The 23,866-nt window shown below is 40.6% G+C and overlaps 1 protein-coding gene and 1 pseudogene across 2 annotated transcripts in view; both read left to right on the top strand.

Annotated features, from left to right (window-relative positions):
* Positions 1–7,508, top strand: part of LOC110192772 (cytochrome P450 2C42-like) — a 29,536-nt pseudogene extending 22,028 nt beyond the window's left edge. Inside the window, exons 4-5 of the transcript XR_013485236.1 lie at positions 1,170–1,311; positions 1,918–7,508. The product of XR_013485236.1 is annotated as a cytochrome P450 2C42-like (transcript). The remainder of the gene's footprint in view (positions 1–1,169; positions 1,312–1,917) is intronic.
* A 1,218-nt stretch (positions 7,509–8,726) lies between these two features.
* Positions 8,727–23,866, top strand: part of LOC110192750 (cytochrome P450 2C19-like) — a 32,183-nt gene continuing 17,043 nt past the window's right edge. The window contains exons 1-5 of the mRNA XM_020964134.2: positions 8,727–9,041; positions 10,955–11,117; positions 15,508–15,657; positions 22,268–22,428; positions 23,067–23,243. Coding sequence (XP_020819793.1) covers positions 8,865–9,041; positions 10,955–11,117; positions 15,508–15,657; positions 22,268–22,428; positions 23,067–23,243 — 828 coding nt within the window. The 5' untranslated portion in view covers positions 8,727–8,864. The remainder of the gene's footprint in view (positions 9,042–10,954; positions 11,118–15,507; positions 15,658–22,267; positions 22,429–23,066; positions 23,244–23,866) is intronic.

Raw genomic sequence — 23,866 nt, 5'->3', positions numbered from 1 at the left:
ATCATAGTTATACCTTTGAGGTCAAATTTGTTTCCCTTGGCTTAAAATCTCCAATCCATCTTGTTTTTTTTAGCTACACTTTGTACATTAAAAAACCCTTTTGACTATATTTATAAGACATCAAAATAATAATCTTTTCAGTCTTTGATAGGTGCATTATTCAATTCCTGGCTAGGAGTCTGTCATGCCTATATTTTAATGAAGATATGGTCCAGAATTCCAAATCCCATTCTGAAACATGCTCTTACAAGATGTCCACTTCTGAAATCTGCCTTTCCTTTCTGAATCTTTTGCATCCAAACCCAGCCATAATGAATATACCACCTGTGCTCTTAGTATTTTTAGGAATTTTTTTGTCTTAAATGTCAAAACCTTTGGAAATCCTTGCAGGTTCCTTATAGAAGTATTCTTTTTGCCCCTGTGAATTACCAGAGGAGGTTAGTAGTCATCCCCTTTCACAAGTCTTGGAGGTTTCTCCATTTTGCCTTTGATATGTCCTCAGAGAATATGGCAGACCTGTCTGTTGTTGTCATTGTCAGCAAACAGCTGTTTCAGTGTCCTTCTATAGGGAATCACCAACTAGTACTATTCTCTTCTTCCCGGATATCTCACCAAATAATACCTGTGAACCTACTTTACCATTCTTTAGAGTACAAGCAAGGGCTTCTTACCCATAGCATCCAATTTGTTCATCTTCCAGAAGAACTCCCAGTTTGCTTATCAGATCTTGCCTCATTCTTTTGTGTGGCATTATTTTATTCTTCAGCATCCTGCCACAGGTCAGAATTCATTTCTGCCTCTTCAGATCATCTGGCATCTGCTTGAACTTGGTGTGCTTATTATTTGCCCAGGCAGTACTTTCCTTCTTTGATAGATCTAATGGTCAAAAGTTATTTTATTCACTTTTATTAAGCTGGGATCTGCCTCCTTGTTTCCATTACTCATCGGTACTGGTTCTGCCCCTCAAGTTGTCAAAATTCAGTTTCATCTCTCCCAGTAGTGTTGCAGAGTTTCTAATTTATGATCAGCATAGGCGTTTAAAAAATGTTGGCTCTTTCCATACTTCAAAATGAGGGGTTTTGACTAGATGATAGTTGTGAGTTCTCTTGCAGTTCTAACATTCTATGGTTCTTTTTTTCTAATTATTTGTTTGTATCTGCTCATTTCAGGGTACCACCATAATACCAGTATTATCTTCTGTTCTGTATGATGATGAAGAGTTCCCCAATCCAGACCAGTTTGACCCAGGTCACTTTCTGGATGAAAGTGGCAACTTTAAGAAGAGCGACTATTTCATACCTTTTTCAGCAGGTAAGACATTTATCTAAATATGTGCGTCAAAGATGGATTGATAACTTAGAGGACCTGTGTTTCAATCTAGCTTTGCTACTTATTACCTGTGTGACCTTGGTCAGACTATTTCATTTCTCTGGACTTGAGTTTACTTACATGCCAAAAGATTAAGTTGGATTAGGTGACCATTATGGTCCTACCAAGTTCTATAACCAGAAAATAGGATGAAGACATAAGTACATCATCCCCAAAGGGAACTTTGATAAATCTTCTGTCACCTTTCCCCATTGCAGTCTCTCTGGGTAGCCATAAACTTAGTTCTTGAGATTATAAATGAGTGATTGTTTTCTCCCTAAAGCGATGACTCCTTTCCTGTGAATATAAATCCCAGAACTTGTTCTGGTTCAGCGGGATTGACTTAGAGAGGGAGTACAGGAGGGGTTTTCCCTCTCTGTTGAGGGGAAACTGGCTCTTCAAAGGAGTCAAGGACCAGAGAGGAAAGGAATGCATTCAATCTTTTACCTAATGCCACTGGGTGTTAGTGGGTCACCTGTAAGTCTGAAGAAGTGGTCTAAATGGGTTAGAAGTCTACAAATATCCAGTCCTTATATTTGTCTCTTTCAGGAAAATGGATATGTGCTGGTGAGAACCTGGCTCGGATGGAATTATTCCTGTTTTTTACTACCATCTTACAAAATTTTACCTTGAAATCTTCCATTGACCCAAAAGATATTGACACCACCTGGATTTCCAGCGGATTTGGCAAACTACCCCCTTCCTATGAGCTCTGCTTTCTACCTTCCTAAAACATGTGAAGGACCACCCCTGGTTCCAACTGCCCTAGAGTCTTCTCGTGCTATGAACAAGCTGTATTCATTCCATTGCCTGGCAATGAAAGCTCTTTATGATCTCAGCCCAATATACCTTTTTAGCATAATCTAATACTCCCTTTCACTTTTACCAAAATCATGACTTAATTTTTTGTAATTCCCTGTTCCTGCAATATTTCTTCTCTTTTCTTCAACTGCAATAATTGGAATCCTCCTCATCCTTCAGATCACAATTTAGATGGCATATCCCTGTGACCTCTTTAGCACTCACAGTGTGTACTTCACAATTTAAGCCTGAATTACATACCCATCTTATGCCGTGTACTCTTGCAGACATGTTTGTGGATCCTGTCTTGGTGTTCCTCACTAGATCTTCTGCTTCTTGTTGGTAGGGCCTTTATCCTATACTTGGGTGCAGTTATTCACCATCAGTGGGTTAGAAGCCATTTTCTACTCCTCAAATGTCTCAGGTTATATACTTCAACACATACATGTATCCTACTGTGATGGCAGCTTAACGGCTGACAATGTGATGGCTGTGAGGTGATACCGTAGACAGAGTGTGGGACCTGGAATTAGGAGGACCCGAGTTCAAATCCAGCCTTGGACATTTACTGGTCATATGATCCTGGGAAAGTCACTTCATCTCTATTTCCTTCAGTTCATTTATCTGTAAAATGTGGATAATTGTAGCATCTGTCTCCCAGCGTTGTGAGAGGATCAAAGGAGTTGATAATTGTTAAGTATTTAGCACGGTGTCTGACACCTCATAAGGCATTTGAAACCTGGTGTGTGATTGGTGCTAGCACTGTCTCCTTCCCCTTCATCGTCCTCTTTCTCCCTTGGCAGTGAAATAATTTTTGGTCTGTTTTGTGAGAGGCCACAGGTTAATCATAAAGGATTGAGTCTGTCCTATTGGGTTAAATGTGTGGCGGGGCAAGAAGTTCAGGAATCTAGAAATGGGATCTCAATCAGAGTAGAGGAATAGAAACTGTAAAGAGAGACTTGAACTTTATATAGAAACAAACAGTAAGCCAGCTGAGGTTCTTAGATGTGTTTAGTTCATAAGGGCTCACTGAACCGAGGTTCTGCACCAGGAGCCAGGTGAGATGTTCTATTCACAGACATAGTGTATGTTTCAATTTATTGCACTGAGAATGGTCCATGGTGGTCGCCTGTTCTAGGTGCTGTAGGGGAAAGTCGTGACGTTTGAAGTCAGGGGAACGTGAGCTCAAGTAATGGCTCTGCCACTTACTAACTGTGTGACCTGGGGCAAATTACTGAACTTCTCTGGGGCTCATTAAAAATTAGGTGGTTCCAGTTGATGCCTATGATGATTGATTCCTGCCAGATCTAAATCTAAAACACCTTATATTTCTATGGTCTAATAGTAACCCATTTCTGTAGCAACAAAGTACTTTCCTCATGACAAACCTGTAAGGTACTTGGTGCAAATATTGTTGTCCCAACTTTACAGATGGGAAAAGTGAGGTCTAGAAAGAAGCGCTGCCTATCAGCACCATACCTTAATTCCATGCCTTATGACTCAAGTTTGAAGCTCTCTACTGCACTCCCGTGACCTAGGGAGTCAGGGCTCCTCAGTGAGTCCTCCCTTATCAAGTTCCATCTGCCTTATATCCACATACACTCCTTTCTCCCTGTTCTCCCTTCTTCTAGATTCAGATGAGACGCTGAATCATTTAAGCAATGCAAAGCATTGGTGTTTCCAAGAAGCACTGAAAAAGGATTGCCCCTTTGTGCTGAAGAGACAGGAGAGTATCTTTATCTAAAACCATTTTTTAACACTTGTTTCTAGTCATTCTGTCGTGTTCTCCTAGTCCACGATCAGCTCCTTGATGGCATCAAGGAAGGGACTTTAGAAATCAATCAACTAGCCCATTCCCCTCATTTTATAGATGGTGTTTGGGGAAACACAGGTCTAGTGAGGTGACGTGACTTTGTCAAAGGGTTCAGAACTCACTCTTCATTAGTTCTTACAGGATTTCCCAGGTTAAGTGAAATCATCAGGTTCATCATTTGTTAAGACATAATAGTATTCTGTTACATTCATATACCATAATTTGTTCATCTGTTCCCCAGTTGGTAGGTATCCCCTTAATTTCCTGTTCTTTGCTAATGCAAAATGAGGTGCTATAAATACATTTATATATGTAAATTCTCTTTTTTACCTGGTTTTTTGATGTTGGGATATGGGGCTAGTAGTGGTACAATTGGGTCAGAGGCTATGCACAGTTTAGTGTCTTTCAGGGCCTAGTTCCAAATTGATAGGGCCCTGAGCCCTGCTGTCCTGAAAATGGCCTTGCTTCCTCCTGTACCAGGACCACATTCACTTGTGTGCTCACTCCTCCTTTCCCACTGTCACAGCACAGGATCATGTTTGGTCAGCACCACTAGACCTAGCATCTGGAAACAGCAGGGTGAGAGAGAGCTCCTTCTATATCCCCTCACTCAGCCATCTGATCCTCATGCTGGGTTAGATGAGCTGAAAGTTCTTTGAGGACTACTCTACTTCCCTGGGGCAGCTCCACAGAAGTTCTAGAACCAGAGGGTCAAGTAGGAAAAGAAAAAAGTGTAGTGTTCAACACCTAAAACAGATCCTAGGAGCAAAACTTACAAGAATGTCATAGCCAAGTGTCAAAACTCTCAGGTTAAGGGGAAAATATTGTGAGCAACAAGAAAAAAAAACAATTTAGATGCTGTGGAGATACAATAGGATTTCATAATACCTAGCAGCTTCTACATTAAAAGATCATAAGTTTTGGAATATTATATTTGAAAGAGCAAAAGAGCTGGGGTTGTGACCAAGAATAAATTACCCAGCAAAATTGAGAATAATCCTGAACCAAAAAAATGAACATTTTACCAACAAATACACAAACACTGTAAATGTAAGTTATTGTATTTTCTTCCTGATTTATTGAGCTAATAAATCATGTTTGTCTATGTGAGTTTAGTGAGATGAACATCAATTTACATATAATACCAATTAATACAAAAGAATCCATGTATATTTTCCCATTTTATCCTCATCAAAATACTGTGATATAGGTAGTGCATTAGTACTGTCATTTGAGTAATGAGGAAATTGAGACGCTAAATGCTTTGCCCTTGACCATGAGATTTTGGTATTGAGGAAAAGTCAACGCTGAGGTCAGAAATTGAATGTATAACAAATACTCAATGGACTTAAGAAAGGTATAAACATACTGGTAGAGGACCTAGCTCAAGTTTAAGTCAACTATGGTCTACTCCATATAACCATGTGAGTGATGAGGGGGTAAAAGGATATGGCATTATTAAGACAGGAAACAGAGCATTAGAAGAGACTACTATACTTCCAAAAATCTCTTGCTGTGGTACACATTTTTTCCTTCTCCTACATTCCCTCATCCAGCAATGGGACAGGAATCTGGGAGAACATACCCTTATGTGCACAGGTTGGTTAAGGAAGGATTTAACTGGTTAGTTCTGTTGCCACATTGCTGAATTAAATGTATTTTGCTTTGAATTGATGTTTTTTCTGGGTGATCTGGTAAGAAAACCATAAATGGTGACTTCAGATTACATTTCATTGCTATAAGTGGGTCATTAATCCGTTTCAGGATGTCCATCAGCGTATCTTTTTTCTCCCATATTTCTGATACTTTAAGGGCTTCATTTACTCCATTGAATTACATTAGCATATTGCTTTGTTCTAGTTTTGTTCCTAATTTGGTTGATTTTTTCTTCATGTAACTTTTTAATGATTTTTCTTCCCTTTGGTTTTGGTCTTTGTTGTTTGTGGAGGGATGGAAAGTGAGGAGCCTCTAACTCCACAATCTTGACTGTAAAACCCATCATCTTCCTCTCCAAATACTTACCACAGGACAGTTCTGTTTCTTTTGAGGTAGTTTATCTTTAAAGGAACCGGGATGCTCTCTTCAGGACTTGATAGGTCTAGAGGACCAGGACCTGAATCCCTGGCATGACTTCCTGGCTGCCAGAGAAAGCCCAACCTAGAAGGTGTCATAAGCTTCATAGAATTCTCACTGATATGAAAGTCAGTAGACCTTTCTCATTGACATTGCTGCTGTGACTTATCTGGAAGTGGAAGGGGTCCCTTGCACATTGGAATCAATGTTGTATCCTTACTTATATTCGTTTTTATGTCTGAGTCAAATTCTTTTTAAAATATGGTCTGCAAATGTCTCCTTGCATACTAGTCCTCAGGGTGAGCCCTTTGAATGGCTTGAGTTAAGCCTAGTCCAGAACAGGTGTCTTCTTTCTCTGTGTCTGTTTGTATGGTATGGTCTCTACTTCCTATCCATCATTCTGTTCCCACCTGGTGCTCCCTCTGAAATTTCTTATAAAGTATCATAGAATAAATTCAGAGGGAGAATGACAGAAGGTTAGAATGGGGAAGGACCTTAGATGTTATGTAATGTATGACCAAGAGTATGCTGCTTCTGGGGCAGTTAGGTGGCACAGTGGATAAAGCCCCGGGCCTGATGTTAGGAATACCTGAGTTCAAATCCAGCTTCACACACTTATTAGCTGTGTGACCCTGGGCAAGCCACTTAACCCTGTTTGCCTCAGTTTCCTCATCTGTAAAGTGAGCTGGAGAAGGAGATAGAAAGCCATTCCAGTATCTTTGCCAAGAAATCCTGACATGGGGCCACAGAGAGTCAGAAACAACTGAAAGGACTGAACAAATGCTGGATCCAGCTTGTACCGTCTCATGAGATCTGATTCTTAAATTTCCAGTGTGAGCCTTTATTGCAAATGTTACAAATAAAGGTGTGAATGGTTGTTTTGTTGTTGATTGTCTAGCCTTAATAAAATGAAGGAGAAATATTAGTAATACACCTTAAATGTAATGGTTATGTTTACATTTTTTCCTGGAGATTCTGGGTGTTAAACAATTTACCAGCATATTCCTGCCCCTAACCTACAGAAATTGCCAGTGTTACTACTCCCTCTGTTATGTCTGCAATAGTCATTTGATAACTGCATTCTGTCACCATTTAATGATTCAGCATTAAACTGATTAAAGAGAATTAAGGAGAATTTTGAGACAAGAGTTCTTTTTTCTTATTTTCTTGGCCACTATTTCCAGTAGCTCCTTTTAAAGGCAATGTCTATAAAAAAAGAGAAACTTTCCCCTTTCAAAAAAAATGACCCTTGAACTAAGGGACCATTTTTTTCCAGGAAGAATAGTTATTATTTTCAGTTGTGGTCTCCATTGAAAGTTTACTGTAGGTCATTGTTCCCCAAGCTGCACATCGTGGAGTAATTGCAAGTGGGCTGTGGATCAAAATGCAGCCCAAGCAATGTCATTTAAAACAATATTTGATGTACCTAATTAAACACTGTAGACTGAAAGAATATTGTTTTATACATGTGTGTGTTATTTTTCAAAACTAGCAATCTTTGATTTATAAAATACAAACTATCTTAAAAGCATTGGTGAATTTATGAAAAGCTATTTTATAGTTATATGTTTTTAATGAATACTAATAGTGTAACTATAATGTGTGGGTCTCCAGATGTATCTGGTGATGTGGCTATAGTCAGTGACAGCTGGATATTTTTTGGGGAAAATCAGATAAAGATAAACAGGAAATAATGTTTCATATTAACTTTGATGACTAATTTTAAAAGTTTTAAACCGCAGTGCTATCTCAGTTGTCATGATTTCCTTGCTTTTTCAGAGTGAGGGAGACTGAAATCTTACTATGCTTTTTTTATAAAGCAGAAAAACTCAAGAAGAACATTAACACAGTGAGCTTTGTATTTTGCAGATATTCAGCAGCAGTGTGTGACCTGGACTTTGTGGTCATATATAACTGTCTGTCATACACATAATATACATGTAAAATGAGTGTTTGATATGGCCCACACTGTTACTCCATGCCTGCTTTCATCTTATACAAATTAATTATGCATTCTGGGTTTTTAATGCATATGAAGTGCCTCAGTGGTGCTCACTGTAAATATGAAAGATAGTAACCAAAAAGCAACCAACAATTACCCTCTTCCTCCCCAACAAGTCATGTTTTCTTGAATAAAAGTTTAATGGTTCCTACAAGTCCTTTCCATGAGTCCTGGCAAAGATCTTAGCTTAAAAAGGCTAATGTTTCTCCTCTGTATAGGGGGTCCTCTCTATTACTCCTGATCTATACCTTGACACTGAACCCAGATAGCTCCAGAGGAGAAAGTGATGCTGGTGACCTTGCACAGCCCTCTCTTAAGGAAATCTGGTTCATTTGCAAATCATGGCATTACCTACCTGATGATGGTGGTTCTCTTCAAGATGGAAGGAAAAACAACAATAGGTCAGTGATGTTTTTTACGTTCTGAAAGTGTTCTCAATTTTGGAACAGATTAAGAAATCCTTCCTGTCAGCAGAGTTGGTAAAGTACTGTGGGATATGTCATAGACTGCCAAAGCCCTAGAATCATTGGTTTTGTTTTTAAAAGTATTGATTTTAAGGGGAGGCAGGGCCATATTGTCAAGTAACTGGCATATAAGGAGCAAAATGATTCAGTAAAACTTTAAACAAGAAATTTAATGGCTTTTGCTCTTTAAAATATGCTACTATAGAACAAGGGTAGGATTCTCTTTATCTTATCTGCAGGTAAAAATCCATTGGAAGATGACTCAGGACACTGAGGAATTATTAACTGATTGATCTCGTGTTAGCAGTCCTTTGCCAGCTTTCTTACCAGTAAGGAATTGTCAATGGATCCATCTTTTGTCATTGCTCTTGGCTTATTGCTGTGTATCTCATGTCTGCTCATTTTATCATGGAAAATGGGCTTTGGAAGAGGAAAGCTTCCACCTGGTCCTGTTCCTCTTCCCATTATTGGCAATATACTACAGGTGGACCTTAAGAATGTCCCAGAATCTCTTTGCAAGGTAAGTGATCATATCTCTGTCTTCTGTTGGTTTCATTCCTGACTCTAGCAGCATTCAGTTTATTTTGGGAGATTGTCTTCAAGCAGCTTGTTCTAATGAGTAGAGAATGTTAGAGTAGGTGTGTAGGTACCTTGTAGGTTTTCTACACCATATTTTGATTCACTGTAGTGGTCACAGGGGTCCACTGCTTCAGCACTAGCTAGGTGCTATCACTTTCCTGTAGGTTTGAATGAAATCCATTCTACAAGAAGTGCCTTCCTCTGCTGTTACTGCTCACCATGGCACTTCAAAGTTGTAGGAGAAAATGCCGTCAGTCCTACTTAAAATGTTCATTGCCCACCATAGGAAGAAAGGTGGTATTTAATGTGCCTGATTATTTCTGTTGGCTGAGGAATGAGTAGGTCCTGCAAACAGGTGGGAACCTCCAGGCTTTGTTGGATCAGAGTGGAGAATGTTTTCTTTGCACATTCCTTCGCAGGAGCACTCATGTTACCTCTGTGTGCTGCCCAAGACCTTGCATTTAATCTTAAGTGTGCCTGGCTGAAAGCAAGCCTGGCCTCAAGAGGAACCAGCAAGTTCTGAACTCAGACCTGTAGGTCTCAAAGCCTTTGAAAAGTAGCCTGTAGTAGTGGAAAAGGTGTTGAACTTGGAAGTAGAAAAGCCTGGGTTCAAGTCTGTTAGAAACTTTGTGTGTTGGGCAAGTTGTGATGACCGCTCTGGACCTGTTTCCTAAGACTGTATGAAGATATGATCCGTAAATGTCCTGTCTGTCTCACAGGGTTGTGAGAAAATATTAAGTGAGGTTACCATGTGGAAACAAAAATATGCTATCATTTTGACCAGGTAGATTGCCAAGGCGTTTTTTTTTTTTTTAACAAATCCTTCCCAGATATACCATGATCTTTGGGGCCTCAGGGTCCTCATCTGTAAAGTTACGATTGATTTAGAAGAGGAATTCTTAATCTTGGGACCATGAACTTCCAGTTGATCTATAGATTTATTTCAGAGGTTCTGTGAGCTAGGATGGGAAACATTACGTCTTTATATTATTCTAATATAATTGCTTTCCTTTGTAATCCTGTGTATTTCTAAAAATATCATTCAGAGGAGTACATAGGCTTTACCAGACTATTAAAAGAGTCCACAACAACAACAAAAAAAAAGGGTTTAGAACCTCTGGTTTAAATGATCTCTAAAGTCTCTTCAGGATCTATACCCATGATCAAATGATACTAATTTGTAGTTTTTCTGTTGGAATGAGGACTGTTTTCTACTCCAGGATTGCACTGACAGCATTGTCCTTTTTTCCCAAGTGTGCTATTCTCAAAGCTTTAGATGAATAACAATGATGATAATGATAGTAATAGCATCTATATAGTGATTTAAGAGTTGCCAAATGTTTTACAAATATTATCTTATTATTCTCATAAGAACCCTTAGAATTAGGTGTTATTATGATCCTCATTTTACAGATGAGAAAACTGAGGTAGCCAGAGGTTAAGTGACTTTCATAGGGTTACATAGCTACTAAGAATCTGAAACTGGATTTTGAGAAAGGTCTTATTGATTCTAGGTCCAGTGCTGTATCCACTATGGCATCTAAGTATGAAATATAAGCTCCACCTCTCAGGAAGGTTTGGGGATACAACACTGAGTCATAAACTGTGCCTCATTGGCCAGCCTTCTGGCTTCTAGCCCAAGGCACAGAATGAACTTTTAGCCTTTTGAGACATCTATGGCTTGACTTGAGTTCATGGGTTGTATCATCCTCTCTGTAATAAATGTCAGAAATGTTTGAAGAAGTTGATAATGGATTGAGAACTTCTGTAATAAAATCAACAATAGTAATCCAAGCAGTTTATCACCCGATTCAGTGAGGACCCTCTCACTAGTGCCCACATCTCTTTTCACAGCTAGCAAAAGAATATGGCCCAGTGTTCACTCTACAATTTGGTGTTGAGTGTATTGTCGTGTTACACGGGTACAAGGAGGTGAAAGAAGCTCTGATTGATCACGGGGACAAGTTTGCTGACAGAGCACATATGCCGATTTTGAAAGTCACTAGCAGTGGATTTGGTAAGTTTGTGCTTAGTGTAGAACAAGAAGAGAAAGACAAGAATAGGGAAAAGAATAGTATTCTGAGAAACTGGTGGAAATAAACCCACTTTCAAACCAAAGCTCCCAAAGCAGTGGCATGTTGGGGAGCATGTAATGAGTGATATGGAAGACATTTGTCTTTTATCCAGGATAGTAGTTGCATAGATTCATGTTCTGTATTATAGCCTATTAAAGTAGGAGGAAAGAGACAAAGGGAAAAATTAAAAGACAGACAGAGACAGACACACAGAGAAAGACAGAGTAAGAAAGAGAAAAGGAAAAAAATAAGAGAAAGAAAGGAAAGAAGAAAGAGAGAAAAAGAAAGAGGGAAAGGAAGAAAGAAAAGCAGAAAGAGAAAGAATGAAAGGAAGGAATCAAAGAATGAAAGAAAGAAAGAGAATGATTGTGGGGTGGAAGAGTCCTGGAGAGAGAAGAGAGATCTCCTCCCATCTATCTAGCCTTTATAGTTTGTTGTAATCATTCACCTTTCAGCTGTGACTTTTACTTTCCAAAATCCATTACTCTAGTTTATTTTCCAGTTGGTTGGAATTTTCTCCTTGCTGTTCAGAGATGTGATGCTCAGCAGCCTAGCACCTACATTAGCGTCCTCCTACTGGACAATGACCACAACTTGATGTAGCTTGGGATTCCTAGGAACATATGTTTTGGCAGTCTGACCTGTGTCTTCTCCATCTTCTCTATGAATATGTCGTGAGAGACATTGCCAGATGCCTTGCTGAAATCTGTGTCTAGTCTGTCAAGGCATTTCCTAGATTTACTAGTCTGATAATAGTGTTAAAAAAAAAAGCAGATTAGGCTAGGAAGACCTAGTCTTGATGAACCCATGCTGGTTCTTAGTGATCACCCTTTCTAAGAGTTCACTAATCAGCCTTTCTTAAGAGTAGCAAGAAAGTGAGTAACTGAGACAAAACCCCATACTGTGTAGGATGTTGAGACTTTTGTCTTGCCATGATGTATCTCTTGTTTTGTATAGCAGAAAAAGGGAGAGTGGCAACCAATAGATGTACAAAGTTAGAAAATTTGCCACAAAATTGGTGAAGTGAAGCTGGTGGTCAGGGATTTGTTACCTGCCACAGATAACAGTTAAATCAAAAATTACTTCAGTCTGCAGGGATAATGATCATCTAAAATATTGAGCATTTGTAGACCATGCAGGGTGTTGTATAGCCAATGTGGGTCAGAATCTGCATGAAGGAAACATATCTATACTTTTTGAAATGGTTTTAAAAATTATAATAATCTGGCTACTTCTGGGACAGGTCACCTTGCTTAGGCTACTAGAACTAAAATTAGGGCAAAAATCCCACTCTAATGACATTCTATCAGCTCCCGCCTGGCAAAAGACTCTGAGAAGCTTTTCATGACCACTCGGGATAACCTGAGTAGAAGGCAAACACATTTCTCTGCTGCAGCAAATGTCGAATACTTGTAGTAAGGACATTTGAGTAAATCAAGGTGGGAAATGAATGAATGAATGAATGAACAACAACAAGAGCTAACAAATGTGGTCCCTACTATGTGCCAGGCACTGGGCACAGTGCTTTATGAGTATTACGTCATCTCATCTTTGTGCCCACTCCAGTAGGGGGTGTTATTAGTACTCTTCATTTTACAGGTGAGGAAACTGAGACAAAAAGAGGTTACGTGACTAGTTTACCTAGTAAGGAGACTGAAGCAAGGATGAGGTACAATACCAGGGAAGAGCTGCATGTATGAGGAACAGCAAAGAGCCCTGTTCACTGTAGTATTCTTGGAGGGGAATAATGTGCAGTGAGGTTGAAAAGGTAAGTTGGGGCCGGGTTATGAAGGTTTTTAAAAGCCCAACAGAGGAGTTTACGTATGAGATCCTGAAAGTAATACAGAACCATAGTTTGTTGAGTTGGAGAATGATATGTTCAGCTTATCACTTTAGGAAAAATCACTTTGGTTGTTGTCTTTTGTGTGTCTGACTGTGGCTGATCAGTCCAGTCACTCTGGTAGCTAGTGAGGGCTGAATTGGAGAGAGTAGACTGGAGGCAGGGATATTGCAATATTCCAGGCAAAATAGTGATGAAGGCATCGACCAGAGTGGTGGATACATGAGTGAAGAGAAGGAAGCAGTTGTGAAAGCTGCTCTAGGGGTAGCTAGGTGGCACAGTGGATAGAGCACTGGCCCTGGAGTTCGGAGGACCTGAATTCAATTCTGGCCTCAAACACTTGACACTTACTAGCTGTGTGACCCTGGACAAGTCACTTAACCTGATTATCTCACCCCCCCCCAAAAAAAAAGAAAGCTAATGTAGAGATAGGAATGATTAGGCAACTAGTTAGATTTGAGGATAAGAAAATAGTTAGGAATTAAGGATCACACTGAGGCTGCAAACCTTAGTGACTGGAAGGTGGGTGGTTTCCTCCACAGAAATAGGGGAGGACAGAAGAAGGGGCAGTTTGGGTGAGGAAGGTAGTGAATTCAATGTTGGATGTAATGAGTTTGACATGTCTACAGAAGTGTTAAGGGTAGTGTTTATCCTGTTATTTTCCTTTCATTTTGTGATCTAAGGTGGAAAGAATCCAGGATTTTGGTCAGGATTCCTGAGTCCTAGGCTTAGTCTGAGACTTAACCATTTCTGACTTTACGTGAGTCACTTAATCTTTCTCAGATTCTTCATGTATAAAATGAGAGGAGAGGACTGGACAGTTTCTAAGATCCCTTGACTGTAACAGGCTATGATTCAGTAAAATTAGATACAGAACAATGGCAGAAGGTTAAATTTTCCCAAGCAGTGTTTTGACAAGCCCTTTCTTCATCTCTTCACCTGCATTAAAGGAGAGTTGCTTTTCTTCCTTCCTTCCTTCCTTCCTTCCTTCCTTCCTTCCTTCCTTCCTTCCTTCCTTCCTTCCTTCCTTCCTTCCTTCCTTCCTTCCTTCCTTCCTTCCTTATTTATTTATTTATTCATTCATTCATTTATTTATTTTTTGGAAGGGATTCTGAGGCAGAGCAGGAGCTACTTAAACAACAGTTTTGTTATGAGATCAAGAATATGTGTTAGTGAATGCAGTTTGTGAGACTGACATCAATGAAAAAGAGCAGAAGCACTTTGCTGGGGATCTGAACTTTGCAACAGATCCTATGAGGCCTCAGGGTGTTAGCTTCCATTTTACAGAGAAGTATTTTATGAAACCAACATGAATTAAAGTCCATTCTAAGGAATATCAGTCACGTCTTCTTCTAGGGTTCCCTTATGAAGGATCTTGAAGCAGAAGGTGAAGAATTTGATCCTGATAAATGTCCCATCAAAATAAAATTACAGGCAAAAGTATGGTCCCCAATATAGGAGTAGTTTGGTGAAGTCTTCATTCTATGTCTGGAATACGAGGGTGATATCTGAAGGCAGGAAGGTGTGATATATTCAGGGAAAGAAGGATAAGCCATGTGAAGCTTTAGTATGTGTGTATCATGTGTGTACCATAAGGGTATGTGTACACCTTTCCCACTGCTCAAATTAACTGCAGTTCTTTGTATAATTGTTTTATTTTGTTTTGACTCAATAATCATTTCCCCACAAACAACAATCCTACATAGGATTGTTTCAGACTTAGGGGAAAAAAAGAAAGCTAAGGAAAGTCACATGATGTAAGGATTGCTACTGAGCTTATGTAGCTTTCTATTCTTATTGAGTATACCTCTTATTGTTCAGTCATTTCAGTCGTGTCTGACTCTCCGTGATGCAGTGTGGGGTTTTCTTGACAAAGATACTGGAGTGTTTTGCTGTTTTCTTCTCCAGATCATTTTACAGTTGAGGAATTGAGACAAAACAGGGTTAAGTGACTTGCCCAGTGTCACATAAATAGTAAGTGTCTGAGGCTGGATTTGAACTCATGAAGATGAGTCTTCCTGATTCCAGGTTTGGTACTCTTTCCATTGCACCACCTAGTAACCCACAAAAAACAACAGACAGATACTCTCATCGTTTGGTCCCTATGTGAAGTAGGAAGACTAGGACTTCAAGACATCATAATCCTTTAGGTTCCTTTGGTGAAAAGATGCAAGAGATAACTTGCCCTATAGCCATTCAGTTTATCAGAAATATGTCCTTATCTTGGCCTCCCTCCTTGTGGCCACTTCATTACCAGGATGTAGATGTAGGGCCACCTGACGTATTTGTGACTGTGATGAAGGAGAATGATGTGTGGAATGGGACAGGAAACAGTACTGATAGAGGAGAAAGTACACTGACGCCTCCCCTTCATTTTTATTCTCCTAGAACAAGGAGTGTATGTTGAGTGTCTTTGGGCATGGATGTTTTTGACATGGGCTGTAAGGGAATTTGGTGTCTAAGGTTTCTCTTATTCCTGCTCCCCTTTATAGGCCTTATTGTGAGCAATGGAGAGAGATGGAAGCAAACCCGCCGCTTCTCCCTCATGACCCTGAGGAATTTTGGGATGGGGAAGAGGAGCATTGAAGAGCGAGTCCAAGAAGTGGCAAAGTATCTTGTGGAGGAATTAAAAAAAACAAAAGGTTGGTGTTTTTTTACTTTGTTACCACTGACCTTAGAAATATGCTTCCTATCCCTGGTACCTTATAGAGACTGAGGTTGGTCCAAGGAATTTACTGTAGTCTGAAACTACCATGTTTTCACTTTTCGGCCCATGCTGGGGATATGTTCCTGGCTGTGTGGTCATTCCTAGAAGCTTTGAAGGATGAGGACAGCTGAGATAAGAGATGAGAGGCAGTTCATCTCTGCTAATGAGTTCATGCTAATCTTGTGAGGAGGCAGCATGGCGAGGAACATTTAGGGGGATGACTATACATGTTTTTATTCCTTTTCATATGCCGCATAGCTCAGAAGAACCTAGCAGCACCAGTTCTGTTCTGCTGGTGAACAGTTCCTGGGGAAGAAGGCATTGCTTTAGGATCATTTGGGGGAATCCAGGGATTTTCTTGATATTTTGGTGACTAGCAGAAGGAATGGAAGCAGGGCTGAGAATATTGCTAGGAAGTCAATGAGCTGACTCAGCAGCATCTCTTGGAAGCTCTTTTCCTTTCATGCTTCTTCTTCCTCCTCTCCCATCTAAACTATCTAGCAGAGTGGTTATCCTTCTATGAAATTTGAAACTTAGGGAGCCACAGGGCACTGGAGGAGGGTATAAATAGACATGCTGATGCCATAAATTCGATGGAATAACTACTTTTTGAAGTGTAAAAGGCAAAACCTGTGTGTACTCTGTGTGTGTGTGGTGTGTGTGTGTGTGTGTGTGTGTGTTAGGTGTCAGGAACTGGGCAGTAGTAGGGTACTATCAGACGTTGCTCATAATTAGCCATACGTACTTTCCTGCCCCAGAATATTTCACCAGGACTAATATAGGAATAAACTGTGAACACTGTTGCCCCACCATGTTGGAATCTGGGACTTTTGCCCCTCCTCTGTTCGATGTTGTCTCCACAATTATGATGTAAGCTGTCTCAGGACAGGGGCTGTTTCACTTTTGTCTGTGTGCCCCTGGTGCTTAGCACAGAGCCTAGTAAGAGCTGAGTGACTGCTGGTGGATTGGCTCATTGATACTCTCTTCTCCCTTGCCTTTGTCATGCTGACCTCCATGGGTTCTTCTTCATGTCTGATTTTTGCTTCTCTATGTTCTTTTGCTGGATCATTATCCACTTTAAATCCCCTAAGTGTGAATATCTCCAAGACTCTGTCCTTGGGCCTCTTTAATATAAGTACCACCTTGACCACCATCTGCCCTCTGACCCTGGTGGAGGCAGCCCAGGACCTCCAAACCCAAGAGCCTGGGTTTCACTCCAGTGCGTGCAGTCTCTCTCTCTTTCTCTCTCTCTTTTTTTTTTTTTTTAGCCAAAGACAGGTTTTATTAGAACATCTGTCATATTGGGCAGACTCTTTTTTTTTTCCTTTTTAAATATAAATTTATTTATTTTTAGTTTTCAACATTTACTTCCACAAGATTTTGAGTTCCAAATTTTCACCCCATCTCCCCTCCCCCCACCCTAAGATGGCATGCATTCTGAATATCCCTTCCCCTAGTCTGCCCTCTCTTTTATCTCTCCCCCTCTTCTCTTATCCCCTTCCCCTTCTATTTTCCTGTAGGGCAGGATAGACTTCTGTACCCCATTTCCTGTATTTCTTATTTCCCAGTTGCATGTGAAAACGTTTTTTTTTTAAATATATGTTTTTAAAACTTTGGGTTCCGAATTTTCTCCCTTCCTCCCTCCCCACCCACCCTCATTGAAAAGGCAAGCAACTCAATATAGGTTATACATGTGCAGTTATGCAAAACACTTCCGTAGCAGACATGTGAAAAATTAACTCTATTTCCCTTAATCCTATCCTGCCCTCCCATTTATTCTATTCTTTCTTTTGACCCTGTCCCTCCTCAGAAGTATTTGCTTCTGATTACACCCTTTCCCAATCTGCCCTCCTTCTCTATCATCCCCTGCTCTCTTGTCCCCTTCTCCCCCTATTTTCCTGTAGGGTAAGACAGATTTCCATACCCAATTGAATATGTATGTTATTCTCTCCTTAAACCAAATCCTATGAGAATAAGATTCCCTCATTCCCTCTCACCTTCCCCTGTTTCCCCTCCACTGTGAGAGACTTTTCTTTTTTTTTTTTTTTGTGAGATAATTTACCCCATTCTACATTTCCCTTTCTTCTCCGAGTATAATCCTCTCTCATCCCTTAATTTTATTCTCCAGATATGACCCGTTAATCTTCAACTCACCCTGTGCCCTCTATCTATCTATCTATATATACATATATACAATTTTTTTCCTTCCACTACCGTAATACTGACAAAGTTCATGAGTTACAGATATCATCTTTCCATGCAGGAATGTAAACAGTTCTTAATAAGTCTCTTATGATTTCTCTTTCCTGTTTATCTCTTCATGTTCCACTGGAGTCCTGTATTTGAAAGTCAAATTTTGTGTTTAGCTCTGGTCTTTTCATCAGGAATGCTTGAAAGTCCTCTATTTCACTGAATGACCATTTTTTCCCCTGAAGGATTATACTCAGTTTTGCTGGGTAGGTGATTCTTGGTTGTAATCCTATCTCCTTTGCCCTCCAGAATATTATATTCCATGCCCTGCGGTCCTTTAATGTAGAAGCTGCTAAATCTTGTGTTATCCTGATTGTGTTTCCACAGTACTTGAACTGTTTCCTTCTGGCAGCTTGTAATATTTTCTCCTTGACCTGGGAACTCTGGAATTTGGCTACAATATTCCTAGGAGTTTTCCTTTGGGGATCTCTTTCAGGAGGAGATCAGTGGATTCTTTCAATTTCTATTTTGCCCTCTGGTTCTAAATATCAGGGCAGTTTTCCTTGATAATTTCTTGAAAGATGATGTCTAGGCTCTTTTTTTGATCATGGCTTTCAGATAGTCCAATAATTTTTAAATTTCTCTCCTGGATCTATTTTCCAGGTCAGTTGTTTTTCCAATGAGATATTTCACATTGTTTTCTAATTTTTCATTCTTTTGGATTTGTTTTACGTGTCTTGATTTCTCATAAAGTCACTGTCTTCCAATTGCTCTATTCTAATTTTTAAGGAAGTATTTTCTTCAGTAATCTTTTGGACTTCCTTTTCCATTTGGCCAATTTTTCTTTTTAGGGCATTTTTCTCCTCATTGGCTTTTTGGACCTCTTTTGCCATTTGGGTTAGGCTGTTTTTTAAGGTGTTATTTTCTTCAGTATTTTTTTGGGTCTCCTTTAGCAAGCTGTTGACTTGTTTTCATGATTTTCTTGCATCACTCTCATTTCTCTTCCCAGTTTTTCCTCTGCTTCCCTTACTTGCTTCTCAAAATCCCTTTTGAGCTCTTCCAAGTCCTGGGACTGATTCATATTTTTCTTGGAGGCTTTGAATGTAGGAGCTTTGATTTTGTTGTCTTCTTCTGGTTGTATATTTTGATCTTCTTTTTCACCAAAGTAAGATAATATAGTCTGACTCTTTTTGCGCTGCTTGCTCATGATCCCAGCCAATTACTTGAGTTTTAAATTCTTTGTTAAGGTGAGAGTCTGCTTCCAGTGTGGAGAGTGTACTGTCCCCAGCTTCGGGGGTTTGTGTAGCTGTTTTCAGAGATACTTGTAGGGACCTGTAAATTTTCAGTTCTTCCAAGGTGGTATGATAAGGGGTGAGGTGTTTACTCCTTTCCTGGCCTGTGAGCACAAGTATTCCTTTCTGTCCCGTAACTGTGAGGAGGGGTTCCTGTCCACAGCCACTATAAGCTCCACCACGCCAGCGCTCCTTCTCACGCCAGCACTGCTGCCCAGAAGTGTGACCCAGATCCACACACGGGCAAAGCAAGAGATTCCTGCCTGAGCACTGGCAAAGAGATCCCTGCAGTCCCTCTCTGATCAGCCACTGGATTCCCCCTCAGTCTGTGGGCCTGAAGCTCAGGAAGCAGCTCCCCCCCCCCCCCCGCCAGCCTCTTGGGGGAGTGGAGCTGAAATCCCGCCTTCCTGTCTGACCACCGACAGAAACAGACTTTTCCCACTGACCTTCTAAGTTGTCTTTGGCATTGGTGGATTGAGGAGTCTGGAAACCTCCACAGCTTCCCGCGATTCAGTCCTCTGAGGCCTGCTGCAGGTTTGCTGCGGCATGTGTGCCCATGCTGCGCTCCCAGCCTGGTACGATACACCTTTCTGATCAATCATCCAGGTTGTCTTGGGCTGGACGTTTGTTTCACTCTGTCTTTTTGTGGGTTCTGCTGCTTCAGAATTTGTTTAGAGCCATTTTTTATGAGTATTTGGAGGGGTTTGGGGGAGAGTTCAAGCAAGTCACTGCTTTCACTCTGCCATCTTGGTTCCGCCCCTCCTCTGCTTCTCTTACTTGCTTCTCAGAATCCCTTTTGAGCTCTTCCAAGGCCTGGTACTGATTCATATTTTTCTTGGAGGCTTTGGATGTAGGAGCTTTGACTTTGTTGTCTTTTTCTGGTTGTATATTTTGATCTTTTTTGTCACCAAAGTAAGATAATATAGTCTGACTCTATTTGTGCTGCTTGCTGATGATCCCAGCCAATTAATTGAGTTTTAAACTCTATGTTAAGGTAAGAGTCTGCTTCCAATGTGGAGAATGTACTGTTCCAAGCTTTGGGGGTTTGTACAGCTGTTTTCAGAGATACTTCTAGGGACCTGTAAATTTTGAGTTCTTCCAAGGTGCTATGATAAGGGACAAGGGTTTTACTCCTTTCCTGGCCTGTGCTCTGGTCTGTTAGTGACCACAAGCACTCCTTTCTGTTCTGGAACCATGAGGACGGTTTTCTCTGCACAACCACTACAAGCTCCACCGTGCCAGCTCTCCTACTTGCCCCAGTATCGCCACCCAGAACTGTGACCCAGATCCAAGTATGGGCAAAGCAAGAGATTCCTGCCTCAGCACCAGCAGAGAGATGCCTGCAATCCCCCTCTGATCAGCCACTCTATTCCCACTCAGTCTGTGGGCCAGAAGCTCAGGAGGCAGCTGCTCCCCCAGGGACACACTCTTGGGGAAGTCGAGCCGCTACCCAGTGCTCCTCTTTCAGCATTGCATAAACAGACTTTTCCCACTGACCTTCTAAGTTGTCCCTGGTGTTCCTGGGTTGAGAAGTCTGGAAGCCACCACAGCTTCCCACAATTCAGTCCTCTGAGGCCTGCTCCAGGTTCACGGCAGCCTGCGCGCCCAAGCTGTGCTGTGTTCCTCTCCCAGCCTGGGGCAATATACCTTTCTGATCAATCATGCAGATTGTCTTGGGCTGGAAATTTGTTTCACTGTGTCTTTTTGTGGGTTGTGCTGCTTTAGAATTTGTTTAGAGCCATTTTTTATAGGTATTTGGAGGGGTTTAGGGGAGAGCTCAAGCAAGTCACTGCTTTCACTCCTCCATCTTGGCTCCGTCCTGCTGGGCAGACTCATAAGGAGTCTGAACATTAGTAAAATATTGGTTAGATTTTAAGAATCTGAGCAGTGGCTAGATTAGAAGAATCTAAGCCGGCAGTCTCTCTCTTGTGGAGATGCAGCCTTGCAGCTTCTCCCATAGATGCTGTGCCACACATATTGAAATATATTTAGAAAATGAATGCAAAGTAGTTTGGGTAGGAGGAATACCTGAATGATCCAGGCTAGTCAAACTACCTCCACCTTAATGATCATCTCTCCTCTGACCCTGATGGAGATAGCCCAGGCCCTTGAACCCAAGACCTTGGGAATAGCAGTGTCCTGCCCATCTCCAAATCAATTCTATCCTAATCTGTTTAGTTCTCACTAAGACAGTAAATCATTGTGGAGAAAGGGCCCATCTTTCTCATTACCACTAGCAGCCACTGATGACTAGCTGTCACCAACAGGTAGATAAGTACATGGGCCACAAGGGTGGCAGCAATCTGTAGACCACTTCTTCTAATCTAGTCTTCATAGCTCTCATCTGTGAAGCTGGTCCTGTGGAGAAGGTACTGGTCATTCCTACCAGTTGGCTGCCAATTCCCAGTCATTGCTATTCATAAAGCAGTTGGGCCAGCCTGGCTAAAGCAGTGGGGCACCCTGAGGGATAGACAAAAGACAGTATATGCCAGTCAAGAAAACCTAGCATCACAGCCTTGACATGATCACTCCTTAGACTGCCCAGGACCCTGAACCTAAGAGGATTTGGAATAGCAAGGCTTCTAGCCCAGTGTTTGCAACCCTCATCCTGGATTACTGATTGAAATATAATGAAATATAATTTAATGATATACATGAAGAAGTATGAAAGCAGAAGCTGGTTAGTGTGAGGTGATGAATAGGGATTTAGAAATGGGAAGTGATGTGGTATGGTAGGTAGAGCACTATATTTGGGGCCAGCGGAGAAATTGGGTTGAATTCCATTTCTTGATCCTTCCTAGTTTTGGCATAAATCATCTAATTTTCTTGAGCCTCAGCACCCTTGTCTATAAATGAGAATTATCGTATTTGCACTTAGGATTTTTATGTGGATCAAACCAGATGCTTCGTAAAGGGTGGTTTAATTTCAACCTGACTGTACCAAATAAATGTCAGCTGGAATATAAACTAGAGGGAAAATCAGGTCCTACCTAAAGGCAGGTGAACATTCTTTTTGATCACAATGGCAACATTAAAGTCTTTCTCTCTCTCTTTCTTCTTTAGGACTACCATGTGACCCCACATTCATCCTTGAGTGTGCTCCTTGCAATGTAATTTGCTCTGTCATTTTCCAGAAACATTTTGAATATAAAGATCAGAAATTTCTATATTTAATGAAGCTTTTAAATGAAAACATCAAGATCGCAAGTTCCCCATGGATGCAGGTGAGACCACTGTTCTCTCTTTTTGGAGCTCAGGATATTTTTTTTTGTCATTAGTTCAAAGAAACTACTGGATGAAGCTAGGCTAGAATTCATCATATATTCCATTGGGAGGTACAACAGTGCCACGCTGGGATCGGTTCAGATGTTCTTCTTTGCTGACAGGAATAAAGACAAAGACAGTCACCACCATGTGGTCAGATTTGAGGGACATTATAAGGCCCATCGCTGGAGTAGCTCACCCACTGGTCGCGGAGACTGAATGTTAAAATTCATGTTACTAGAGACAAGCTGACTTTTCCCTTGTGCACCCAAGTTTGGATCAGGTTAGCATGTGGACTAGCTGTGATAGTGGAAGGTGGGAGGCAGAACTCTTAGAAGACCTCATAACGAGAAAGGATGAAAACTTACTTGTGGGAAGTAAGAATTGAGAGTGAAGGCCAATGGAAGCTCAGACAACTAAGGAACCGAATGCTACAATATCTTAGGGGGTTGGTATAGCAAATGGTGAGAAAAGTCACTGTTTTGCAAAAAGCATTTGTTCTACCCTTATTCAGCCCTCTTTTGAACATTAACCAAATGCTAGGTAGAGAATTATTTTCTTTTTTGAATAAAGTATGATAGGAAATTTTTCTTTTTAGGTCTACAGTTCTTTTCCATCTTTAGTACATTATCTCCCTGGATCTCATCACAAAATAGTTAAAAATGTTCGTTTACAACATGAGTTTATTTTGGAAGAAGTGAAGGATCACCAAAGGACACTGGACCCCCACAGTCCTCTGGATTTCATTGACTGTTTCCTGATGAAAATGGAGCAGGTAGAGTGTGAGCAGGAGGTCTGAGTCTTAGTTCTTATAGGTGAAATGGCTTGTGTATTAGAGGCTGACGTTCACATTCACAAACATAGAGCAGTAAATAATCATGTGTCAATCCTAGTGCGCTCAGAACACCTTATGGGGTAAACTGAAGAATGAGAAGATAGAGTCCTAGCCCTAATGGAATTTCTAACTCAAGAGGCAGAAGGAAGCACATGTAAGGACTAGAGAATAATTATCAGGAATGTGTAAGGAAAGCTGAAATACATTATAAATTGAAGATTTATGTGATGAAGGAATTTGGTGTTAGTAAGAAATATAATATTTAGTGACTTCCTTTTCAAAGAGTTAGGTTTGTTTTGTTTTGTTTCTTTAAGGTGATCAGGGATTTATTTTTTAAAACGACTTGCAAACTATGCCCTTAAAAGTGGTATAGATCTGGCACCATCCCCTGTAATATCTGTACAAACACTGTACAGTGAAAATTGATGTTCAAAATAATTGTGTTGATGATAACCTCAAAGGACCGCAGTGCAGTCCTTTCTTCAAAGATTCCATGAGGTTTCCTTTTCTATCTTTCCTAAGGTTGGAAAGTAGACTAATATTTATTGCTTCCTTTTCCCAGT

This window comes from Phascolarctos cinereus, unplaced genomic scaffold (genome assembly GCF_003287225.1).
Source record: "Phascolarctos cinereus isolate Bilbo 61053 unplaced genomic scaffold, phaCin_HiC Scaffold_3;HRSCAF=262, whole genome shotgun sequence".
In the NCBI taxonomy this organism is placed as follows: Eukaryota; Metazoa; Chordata; class Mammalia; order Diprotodontia; family Phascolarctidae; genus Phascolarctos; species Phascolarctos cinereus.
Note: the sequence above shows the minus strand (reverse complement) of the source record. Positions and strands in the feature narration are given on the sequence as shown.